The sequence below is a fragment of the Ochotona princeps genome, chromosome 20, assembly GCF_030435755.1.
Source record: "Ochotona princeps isolate mOchPri1 chromosome 20, mOchPri1.hap1, whole genome shotgun sequence".
NCBI lineage: Eukaryota > Metazoa > Chordata > Mammalia > Lagomorpha > Ochotonidae > Ochotona > Ochotona princeps.
This window is the reverse complement of record NC_080851.1, coordinates 36867830-36880260: the sequence shown is the minus strand read 5'-3', so window position 1 is coordinate 36880260 and position 12431 is coordinate 36867830. Positions and strand designations below refer to the sequence as shown.

Below are 12431 nucleotides of genomic sequence, written 5' to 3'. Positions count from 1 at the left end.
GTCATCTGTCACCTCTATCATTTATTGATCATCTCTGTTATCCAGCCATGCATCCATCAATCATCTATTATATCTGTCCCTCGTCCATCTACCTATCTTGGTCTATCCATCTGTCTATTTATAACTACTCAAATGATACAGCTTTTAATACAAAGTAGACCATCCAATTACTCAAATGGTTATCAAACCAATTGTTGAGACTTTGAAGTTGCTGATGTGCTTTTGATTGATGCAGCTGGGGCTCTATGAATGACACTTACTTTTGAGTTGTGCTTTGATTTTGCCAACCACTTTCCTATTAAATTGATAGTCATTTGGGGACTTTGAGTTTCACTAACATTTTCTCCACATTATTGATACTGCTCACAGTACTGAATTTTCTTGTGGCTTCTGTGGTAGCAATGACAGCTGAATAAATATTTTCAACTCACTCTGTAGTATTGTACCACATTAAACCTAACTCTTCAGACCAGGTGAGAGGGGTATGGCCCATTGAAGAGCATCTGTTGTGTGACTGGGTTCTGGTGCTAATTCTTGTCATGGGAGTTTAAAATACTGGTACAATGCAGGCAGTTTGAAAATTACAGAATCCCGGGCCTGGTGTGTTAGCCTAGGGGCTAAAGTCCTTGCCTTGCACACACTCAGATCCCATATGGATACCAGTTTGTATCCCGGCAGTCCCACTTTCCATACAGCTCCCAGTTTGTGGCCTTGGAAAGCAGCGGAGGATGGCCCAAAGCCTTGAAACCCTCTGCCCGCATGGGAGACCCGGAAGAAGCTCCGGGCTCCTGGCTTCACATCAGCTCAGCTCTGGCCATTGCGGCCACTTGGGGAGTGAATCAAAGGATGGAAGATCTTCCTTTCTATCTCTTCTCTGCTTATGCATCTGACTTTCCAATTAAAAAAAATATCAATCTTTCTTAACAAGAAAATTACAGAATGCCAACCAGTCTGGAAACATGTCTGGAGAAGGCGAGCATCAGTCTCTTCTTTGAGCAGCACAGCTAGCCTTGTCAGGGCCCCTGAAGACCAAGGTTCCAGCTCACTGGTGAGGTGACTCACATAGAGAGTGAAACAGGGGCATTCAGGAGGGCCGCTCCAATGCTGTGATGCCCCACTGGCCCCTGTGCACACTGCAGCACCCTTCCAGGACCTCGTTGGTCCTGTGTATGCCAGTGCAGCTTCCCTTAACTGCCCTCACACCTGCTCTCTCTGCCTGTTCTCTCTTTCCCAGAGCTGAGTCTGTTAGTTTTACAGTCCCCACGGTAGCCATGGAGAGGATAGCTCTGGGCAAGTGCTGATTGGTGAGCTAAGCTCTCTGATCTCACTGTTGGCATCTGACTAGGGACGGGTCATAGACTACAAAGACATGGAGAGGCAATGGCTGGTAGACAGCAGTTCTACTCCCAGAGATTCTTCCCTAGTGACAACAAAGCATAAGGGAACGTCTGGGGAGCCCCGGAGGGGCAGGAAGGACTGGGAAAGGCAGCCTGTGATCTGGGATGCCTAGTGTGTGACAAGGACGAGCACTGATCCATCATGGTGTGCTGAAGACAGGCATGCCTGAGGAATGCAAGAGGTGACTCGTACCCAGTGTAGACCATGAGCCATAGCGGATTTTGGTGATGTGTCTCATGGGGTTCTTAAGTCTTCAAAATGGTGGGAAGTTGTTCAGTTGTAGAGCTCTGTTGGCCTAAGCTTTTTAACCAGATTACAGGAGTTGTTCTGGCACACCTGTCAGTGTTCTAGTGACTCCACTGGGGAATTAGGTTAGAAGTGGAGCTACATAATTAAGTGGACACGCAGTGACAAGTTATGCCGAACCTGACAACTGCTTGTCAGTTGTCACTTGTTTCTGCAGACCAGAATTGGGTCATCTGTGCCTTGAGTCCTTCCTTATCATCATCCATGTGCCAGGCACTGGTTCAAATAACTTAATAGATTAGCTCAGTTGGAAACATGTCTTTCCTAGCATAGTGAGAAGCGAAGATACACTGTAGTATGCATCATTGCTGCAGATAACGGAACTGGCCAACGTATTTGGACACTAGAATGCTGGATTTCCACTACTGTCTGTCCCTACCATGTCACGATACACTTAAATAGCAGCATGATGGACTTATGGCTGTTGCTGAAGAACTATATTATTATTAATATACAGGCGATAACAGTGGGGGGAGGGATTTGCAGGGGAAGGAAGAGAAAATCCCTGAGCCTATGAAACTGTATCATGAAAAATAAGAATGAAAGAAAATGTTACATACAATGATCAAAGCTAAATAAATGCATGTATTTTAAAAAAGAAATACATCTTTCAGTTTTAAGATTGAGGAAACTGAGTCAGAAAACTGGCTTTGGAAACTCGCCCAAGGTTACAGAACAGCACGGAGCATTTTTTCTGGAACAAACATGTGCAGATCGGCCCCCAACCCCCCCTGCACCAACGTACCAGGGTCCTGCCCTTCGGCTGGCCAGCTGGGCATCAAGGCTCAGGACAGCAGCCCTGCCACGGAATGCTGTTTAGCCTTTAGCACGATCCCAGAAGGATATTTTGCTGGGTTGCAAGGTGTTTTTATCTCTTTCTAATCTATGAATGTAGAAGTGTAGCAGCGTTGGGCCCGGCGCTGTGGCCTAGCGGCTAAAGTCCTCGCCTTGAACACCCCGGGATCCCATATGGGCGCCGGTTCTAATCCCGGCAGCTCCACTTCCCATCCAGCTCCCTGCTTGTGGCCTGGGAAAGCAGTCGAGGACGGCCCAAAGCCTTGGGACCCTGTACCCGCGTGGGAGACCCAGAAGAGGTTCCTGGTTCCCGGCTTCGGATCGGCGCGCACCGGCCTGTTGCAGCTCACTTGGGGAGTGAAACATCGGATGGAAGATCTTCCTCTTTGTTTCTCCTCCTCTCTGTATATCCAGCTTTCCAATAATAATAAATCTTAAAAAAAAAAAAAAAAAGAAGTGTAGCAGCGTCATTCCTGACTTCCAGATTCCGTTGGGTTGCACAGCATCCTAAGAGTATAGCTACAAGTGGGAGAAATTACTGAAGGATAGACCCTGGGTAGTCTTATTTCAACTCAAATATATTTTTTGCTTTTTTTCTGACAATATACCTTAAAGAAATCTCTACTAATTGAAGAACTATCATGATTAATGACACAGTTTTAATTAAAAATCTGTATTTTTTCTGAGGGTGACTGCTTAGAGGAATGGAGCCAAGAGGGGAGTGTTCTGGACTTGTCTGTGACTGTCAACAGCTGGCTGTCAGAACGACTTCAGCATTTCGATTCATTTTGTGCCCCGAGCATCTTGTGTGTATTTTTATTGTTTCATTTTGTGTATGTTCGCTATTAGCAGAGTTACAGTGCCCATTCCATGGTACTGCAGTTCTCCGAAGCTTTAGAAAGTTCACGGTGCTACACTTAACCTTGTAATATTAGTCAAAACTCCCTGGAAATGCAGTAGGTCAGAATTCCTGAGAATGGCTTATGTGTTCCTGTTGGCTCTTGGAGAACGTGATATTAACCCTTGCAGCAATATTTCATTTTGCACCTTGCCTTTGCTCCTTCTCTCGCTCACCTCCTCCTGCCTCTGCCTCTTTCTCTTTCCCTCCCTTATTCTGCCCTTTTTTTTCTAATGTAAAAATAGTAGAAGCATTATTTAAATATTTATATTGTTCTAAAAAACTGTTGAGAGGGAGAGAGAGAGACAGAGAGGAAGAGAAAGAGAGTATATCCTTTGGTTCACTTTCCACATAGTTGCCACAGCCAGGGCTCAGCCAGTCCAAAGCTGGGGAGCCAGGAGCATCTTCCGTTGGGTTGCACAGCATCCTAAGAGTGTAGCAGCACGGATTGGAACCGGGACTCCCACATGGGCTGCTGGCCTGGCAAGCTGTGGGTTCAACTGCTGCTTGGCAACATGGACCTCCACATCCTGAACTTGCTAACGAAGTGAGACTGTGAAGCTACTGGTTTGGGATTCTGTGTTCCCTGCTCTACTATGAATTTCCTTAGCTCCACTTCTTTCTGCACGTAAGGTTGTTACCTTTTCCGAAGCTCTTGAGGAGATGGGAATGAGTTGTCCTAATTTGGTACATACACCTTACCCATACACCAGTCTGTCACCTTATACCGTCTGAGTGTGTCCACATGGGATGTGTGGACAAGCAGTGTGGACATCAGTCCTGGTGGAGGCTTTTTTGAGCCCTGTTACCAAATTGCCTTTTCCTGCTTTGGACATGAACTATATTTTGCTTACCTCAGTGTCCAGTCAGGTGTCGTGGCCATTCATTTACTGAATTCTGTCACCAATCCCAGATTCTTTGGCTCACTTGCAAAGAGAAATTGACCAGAGATCATCATGCAACCCAGGAGTGGTTTGGTTTGGGCTTCTGCTTGAGCTTGGAGCGAGAGGTTCCATGACAGGATCAATGAGGGGAGTGGGCTTTTCAATGGGTTGAGGGGGCTGGCTGTGACCCTTCCGTGCGTGCATCCTGGGCACAGGACACGTCACGTCTGCAGGCAGCTCAGCAAGCAGGGAAAGTACGCTTGTTTTTGTTTGTTTTGCACGTGATATGCTTAAGATGGCCGTGCTGCTCAGAGCAGTGATCCCAGGAAGGCCACATGTTAGCTGAGTTAGGCTAGTATGGACATGTGGACAGTCTGAAGGCCCTGATCGGCAGGAGTGGTGTTTATGTTTTTGCTAGTGACAAATGTTCCTTACTCACACTTGGTTTGCAGCTAGAGCTAGATACACAGGTCAGGAGATGGGCACACACAGAGCTGGGCTGGGCATCACTCAGCAACTCCTCTTTCAATCTTCTCTCAATTCTTCCATGAGTCACTTCCCCCACCACCGTTTTTGGTTTTTCATTTGGTTTCTTTTTAATCACTCTGGATCTTTGCTAAATATCTCTTAACCAACCAAATGCCCAAGAGGTATCTGTTGGACTCCTTAGCACGGAATACAATTGGCATTTGATTTTATTCAGAAAACTCCAAGTCATGTGATGCCATTGTGTTGTTTGTTGGTTTTACTGAAATCTACACAACAGCTGTTATGTCTCACAGCAGCCTCTACCAACACAAGGGAACCCACAGTACAGGCACGCGGTGTCCCCCAATACTCAGTCCACCTCCATGTGTAACAGTCAGGCCTGGACCCTCCCCACCCAGGTGGGCTGGCTAACTGACCACTGGACACGCTCATTCACAGACAAAACCTGACCAACAGCAATGAAGAGTGATGCTTCAGGGAGTGGTTAACACTTTTATTTCAAAAGGCAGGATATTGTATATAATACTTTCTGAGAAAATAATTAAGATACCACAGTTAAATGAATTCTATAGTTTTCCACACAGTAATAAGCATGTTTACAATCTTTCAAATGTGAATTCACTCAAACTTTATTCAAATACAACGCCATTTCACTGGGATCTGAAGGGGTGATTTCTGCCGTTCACAAAAATTAACCCTTTTCAAGATGTTTATTTACCCTCAAGTTGTACAGCCTTAGTGTGTGTTACAAGGGTTTTGTCTTTTACCCTATAAGTTCTGCTTTGCACAATTCTTAGGGGGGGAGGATTATGTGTGCCATGAAAATTCCATTTTCTTTTTTTTTGTCCCCCTACAACCTATAGAGAACAAACTCATATTGACACAAAAAGAAATGGAGCCATCAAAAAGTCTTATCTCCTCCCAGCACAATACAGTCAGAGATTCAAAGCAGATGTCTTGGTGACCATTACCACGGCTTCCCAGTCCCTACAGAAAGAAAAAGACAGAATACAGAAATAAAGGCCTCAGTCCCTTCCCGCTCATGGAGCTGAAATACCTGCCTGCAGTGGGCTGTCCCTGTCCGTGCGAAACCTCCGAGCCTTGCCTCTAAGCTTCTGGCTACGGCTGGTTTCCAAAGTGCTTCATGTGTCATTTCTTCTTCTACTTCCTGCAAATAGTCCATCATAGTCAGTGACCAGCACCTTTCATATTAAATGCACATGGTATACACAAGGAATAGAAAAATACACTTCTGTACTTTAAAATTTCTGGGTCGACACAGATCCTGTCATTCATACTTCGTAGCAGCATGGGTATCCAGACATGTCCTGGAGACCCTCTGTTCACCAGTTCAGTTTTTGGCAGTGTTTAGCAGAGTGCCCGTCTCTCTTTGCGCCTTCCTCTGACTCCCGTCATGTCCAGTGTCAATCTCACTAAAGAACTTTATCCACTTGATTCCATCATGTCTACTGCACCGAAAAGAAGTTGGTCCAACAGCAAAAACCTCCACGTGCACACACACAGGAAAGGTTTCCACCTTGTAAACCTAACATTCACTCTTCTATATTTTAGCATGCCACAGACCTTTCCATTAAGAATTCTCCTGAAAAACACACATGTTCGTCATGTGAAGCTGTCATAAGAATACAGAGACTATCCTCAGTGATTTCAAACCCATCCAAGTAAATTTTTAAAACTGCAGCAGCAGTGGACCTTAAGGGCAATCACCTCAGGATCTGCAGAAAGTGAGCTGAGCAAAGTCAAGTTTAACTCATGCTTGGACATTTGTGATTGGTACCAATGAATCATCTGACTCACCCAGGTGTGAGTCACTACCTTGGCACTAAATCCAGCCATCTGTCCACACTTCAGAGTGGCTGGGCAATACGGTTTTCGGGCTGGAGTGCCCGGGGCAGGCTGTGTTGGCGGCTTCGCTCCACTGTCTGTCTGACAGCTTTGGGCTCCACAGACGGGGGTGGTGGTGCAGACTGGTGACACAGATCGTGCGGTCTTCCAACTACGTACCATGAAAGGCAGCCAGGGAGCCACAGCATGCTGTACTGAATGCAAATTATTTGCCACAACTTGTGGCTGCAAATATGTTTTTGACCAACCATCTTCATGCCCAAGGTAGAAAATTTTGTCAATTCATGTGAAAATATTTATTAGCTGTCACCATAGATACACAAATTTGTGTGTGCATGTGTGTGTGTGTGTAATATAACTCTGTAACATTCAGGAATGCATTCAGTGTTGTTTTGAGGTTTCTTTTGGTCTGGATAATTGTGCTGCCAAACAACTTCTGGTATTATATCAGGGCAAGTGATTGCTATATGAATTTGCAATTGTAATCATGGTTTTCCTGGGAATGCTAATTCCTGGGAGTTCTAACTTTACTGAATAGCTTTTGTTTTTAAAGCAATAAAACTTACTGTTGATTGATATTTACCATCCAATGTTCCTGGAACACTAAAAGAATATGCTTTCTACATAATCTATTACAGCGCATTGCTTGAGAGTAGCTATTTAACATAACAGCACTCAGTTGAGTTTTCAAACCAAAGAACTAAAATTATAGCAATTTCACTTGAAATCTATAAATCCATGCACAAGATTGTGTTCAACAGAATCACAAAACATTATTTGTTATTCAAAGATGAATGAATCAATAGAAAAATAGAATTGATAAATCACTGACACTTTAACACAGAGTGGAGAGAAGAACTACTAAATCATGCATTTCAAGCACTTGTTTTCATTTTGGTATGGTTGGAAACATAAAACATGCAGTGACGAGATGCGGGTCGGCATGAGTGAACAATATCACAGCTGCACAGGGAGCTTTCATTTTAGGTTGTAGTCTTAGTGAAACACTTTAGAAAAGGACCACTGTATGTCCTCTTCAAACAGAGTGTCCAGCCTCTACTCACGGCATGAACACCTCTGGCATGGATCTAAGCCATCGTTCGCAGATAAACATTTGGAATGTCATAGAGGGGGAGGGGGGAGGGGAGGGGGAGGACACGGATTGCATGCATGAGTTACTTCAATGAGTTCAGTGTTCTTAAAGGGTCTAGAAAGGGACAGATAGAAGCATTCATTTTCTTCAAGTATACGTAACCATGCCATGAAAAATTACAGACAGGTGTATTTATAAATGACCAAAAAAGCAAGAAACCACCTTTGAGCCTTGATTGTGTTGGGTAACCCACTGAATGTGAGATGTGAGAATTTAAACCGAACTCCTGGGCAACTCTCTTTCTTCCAGCATACCAATCAACGCATAATTTATTATAATGCTCTGAATTAATTATATGCATTCATCCATTTCTCTCAAGCATCTTTTCTTTTTTGGAATCTTTGGTGGGAAATACATTAATTAGGCACATTGTTTAAAACATCTATTTGGTTATGGTTGCGGTTATGGATTTTCTTGTAGATTCTCACGCAGAAAGTAATATGACCACACTCCACCGCCAAGCAGCAAGTTTCCACCGATTTCTGGAGTTAAAAACAAGCTAAGCAAAAATCACTTCGTTTTCCATCACAAGAAAACTTCACACCTGACATTTTAATTTCCATTCATAAGAGTCAAGACGTTGAAGAAAAGCTATGTAGGTTTAGCAAGATATTGTAGACAACTATTTAACAGAATTATTGAGTTCGAAGTTTCTGTCAGGGTCAGATCATGGACACACTGATTCTAAAAGGGGAAAGCGTGGCAATCTACAATTATGATCATTGTAGCTTTACTGATAGCACTTATTAATATTTGGAATGACACTAAGAATCACATTTCTCAGTATTCCTTTTGCATGTTTTACATTTTTTTTTGATGGATTAGTAGAGAGAACATGAGTAAGACCGGGCTGGGAAACATACAATTCTATGGCAATGCATGCAACAAAAATATGTAGTATTAATTCATGTAAACCGCCTTCCTCATGCAAAGATGCTATGAAAACTGAGACAATACATGTTACATTAGCTCAGTAACAAAAACTGCTAAACCAATTCCATGATTTTTGCATGAACAGGAGACTTGAATTGTTCAAAGATTTCCAGCATACGTGTTCCATGGCCCAATTACGCGAATTGAATTTCTAGGAAGGAAATGATACATGATTATTCCTTGCTTCGGTTTCTTGTTCTCTTGACGAGGGAGCAGAACAACCCAGTTTTGGGAGGAGGGCCCATCAGCATGGGGGCTTGGTTCTTGTGTGTAATTTTTATCTGAGAAAGAAAAAAAAAAGGAGAGAGTAATTCCCACAGTGTCGATTTCTGATGGTCTCTGCTGAGGTTACACTAGTTCATGAGTTGCTGAAACATGGCGAGTTCCAAAATGTCTATAATTTCAACAACTTTAAAACATGAAAAGCATCGGATGAGAATATGCAGTTGAGGCATATCCCATATCTCAGACTATTAATGTAAAATAAAACCTAGCTGAAGTGATTTTAAGTACTCAGTTGCCACTAACTTCACTTGTGTGGTCACTCTCAGAACTCCTCTGTGGACCTTGCAATGGCTGATGCTGCCTCTTGGCCCTGGGAAGGCTGCCCCAGGACAGTGGCAGAATCCCGGTGCCCATCCAGCGGGAGGATGTGGCTGGTACCCAGGCACGGTGCATTGAACTTGGTAATCAGATTGTTTTCCTCTTTCCACACGGACTGTGAGATTTCATTTCAAAAATAATCGTTATGGATGAAAGTCAGAAGCTGTTAGGCAAAAAAGGTCAGGGATGATACACTTGCCTTTTAATTTGTTAATTAATTGGTAATAGAATAGAATCAAATATTGAAAATCTGGCCTAAAAATACTTAGAGAGACTGTTCTTAAGCTACTCATTTTGATTTCTTTGATATAAAACTACGAACCCTCTTAAATGAGGCAACCTTAAAGTAGATTATGCCTGCAATTTTCTCTAATTCAACTCTAAATGAGAGAAGACATTTTATGAATATATGCTATGCTCAAAGCTAATTGAAAGCAATTATCAAAGTGGCATTTTGTCTGTGACTTTAAGATACATTGTAAGATAATAAATGGTTCTCATTATGTAATAAAAAGGTCATATCTCGCCTCTGGGCTAGTGATGCTGAGGGTTTTTCAAAAGCAATCTGAGACATTTTCTTTGGTGAACTGCAACTAATACAAGAACCATCGCTTATTAAATATCAGTTGTCACCTGTACAGCATCCGCATCAGAGATGAGCATTTCTTTCAAAAAGAAACTGGCTCATTAAAAGCTGCAAAAAAAAATTTTTATCTCTTAAAGTGCATGTCTGACATTTTCAAGCTAAAATGAATATCCTTCACTTGTCACTCAGTAGCAGAAATGAAGCAAAAAAAATAATACTACATACATGCATAAAGGGTGTCATGCGAGCAGGCGCATTACCATTGACACTGGGTAGCCGAGGATTTAGAAATTTACTTCACAGCCTAGAAAGATACGGAAGTAGTGGAAAGTCCTGAAAGAACGAACGATTCTATTTAAGCCTGTTGGAATCAGGTTATTCTGGAAAGACCCAGTGTTTTCTCTCTTTTTCCTCAATAAAAATCAAGAGCACCTATTAAAGGTCACACTAGGCTAACCTGACCCCTGGATTCTCTGGGTAGCTGGCTTTATTTTATTGTTGTCATTATACAAACTGGGAAATTGATAAGTCATATTATTAATCTATCCGAAATTACCTACACATGCGGACTGAAAACGATCTGTACCAGAGTTTATTCTTAGTAATTCAGCTTGAGACTATACCCCCGTGTTGGTTATGAAACTCCTCCGAATCTTAGCTCTAAGACTGGAGCCAATACAGCATCAGCCATTACATATTCATGAAATGTATTAAGCCCCCTGTATACTTCAGATGCTGTCTGCAGAACCTTAACTATGCCCTTAGAGACCACGATCGAGAGGGAAAGAGGGCTTGAACACTGATAAAGGACGCTAACCAGAAAGGCACTATTGGAAATGCTGCATTAGAAATTGAATCATTTCATAAAGAAATGTCACTTACAAATGAGTGTCTATGGGAGCAATTATCACACACTACTTACACGATAAACTTCTATTAAATTGGAACATGAGCAACTAAAGAAACAAGGTAGGTATTTCTGATGTGCAATTGCTGGACTAAATGTTTCTGAGATCAAAATAATACTAGAATGTTTAAGAAAATAAGGGGGCGAGGCATTGTGATGTAATGGGTTAGGTTGCCATCTGCAATCCAACATGTGGGTCAGCTCAAGCTCTGACTGCTCTGCTAGTTCAGCTCCCCGCTATTTGTATGCTAAGATTTTGGAAGAAATCTTTCTAGTCAAGCCCTTCAATTCAACATCAGTGTTTAACAAATCACAGGTTGTCACCTAACTATTATACATGACACTTCGTGCTTGAATTTTGTTTGATCATGTTATCCTTATATTGGGAATCCATTTGTTAAAAAGTTAGGTACAATATATTCACTTGAAAGAGAGGGAGAGATCTTCCATCTGCTGGTTCATTCCACAAATGGCTGTAATGTATAATGGTAGAGGCTGTGCCAGACTGAAGCCCGCAGACTCATTTGTGTCTTTCATGTGTGTGTCACACAGCCCACGTACTTGTGCCTTGCTGCACCTGTTTCCTAGGTGCATTAGCAGGGAGCTGGGTGGGAAGTGGAGCAGTGTAGACCAGATCCCACCCAATGACACTCAACCGTGTTGTTGTGACATAATCTCTCCTGCCAAATCAAAATGTCTATAACCTGTCTTCTTGGTTGTTTAACCAATCCTAGGATCAAAGTTCATGACCTTTCATTTACTCTAACCTAATTAAAAAAAAAAAAATGAGAGAGACCTCTCTCTTTCTTCCTGTTGGTGACCAACCTGTCCTTTGTTCTTGGTTGGGGGAGAGAGCACAGAATGAACTGTCAGTTATGAAAGGTTTGCTGTTTACCCAGATTGCCTATAACCATGAGCTCACTGGATCACCAAGTGTCCTTGTACATTTAGTCGGAAACAAAAAGTGCCCCCAAGAAGGATGCGAATGACTCTGGCTCAGAGGACGTTGGTGGTATTACAGGAATCCGTGTGTCAGTTTCAGGAAGCTGTAAGTCCAGGTTCAGCCTGCTCACAAACTGTGTCACAGTGACATAGTGGCCTGTCTCCTGGACACTCAATAACTGTGTGCACATCATTGCTGTTCTTTAATGTCCCATTCAATAGAAAAACAGCAACGATTAAAGACTCCAACTGCAAAATCTTTAGGACGTGTCAACTTTCTGCAGTCTGAAGGACATAGATTAACTGTTAGACTCTGAATGCCAGTACTTTCTTGTTAGCTTGTGGTTGTTCTTGGTTCATCAACTCTTTATTGAGTACTGTTTATGGGTAGTGCATTTTACACCTTTAGTGTGTTTAGCTTCTAAGAGGTTATAACCAAGAGAATTGTGGGCAATCAGAAAGAAGGGCGAAGGAGCTCCTAGAAGCTGGAATGCTTGCTTCAAGAGCAGCATTGCTGTAAAATAAGAGATGGGAGCGGGTGTGCTGGTGTGATGGGTGTGGACTCTGCTCAGACACATGCATCACACAGTGCAGTGCCTAGGATGCAATGCAGCATTGCTTCCTATCTCATTTCCTCCTGGCGCACACCCTGAGAGGCAGCGGGTGAGAGC

At 42.8% G+C, this 12431-nt stretch overlaps 1 protein-coding gene across 1 annotated transcript in view; it reads right to left on the bottom strand.

The window, feature by feature from the left end:
* Positions 1 to 6756: 6756 nt before the first annotated feature.
* The window catches only part of DGKB (diacylglycerol kinase beta), a 633251-nt gene continuing 627576 nt past the window's right edge, over positions 6757 to 12431 (bottom strand). The window contains exon 25 of the mRNA XM_036493711.2: positions 6757 to 9003. Within this exon, the coding sequence (XP_036349604.2) occupies positions 8896 to 9003 (108 nt within the window). The 3' untranslated portion in view covers positions 6757 to 8895. The remainder of the gene's footprint in view (positions 9004 to 12431) is intronic.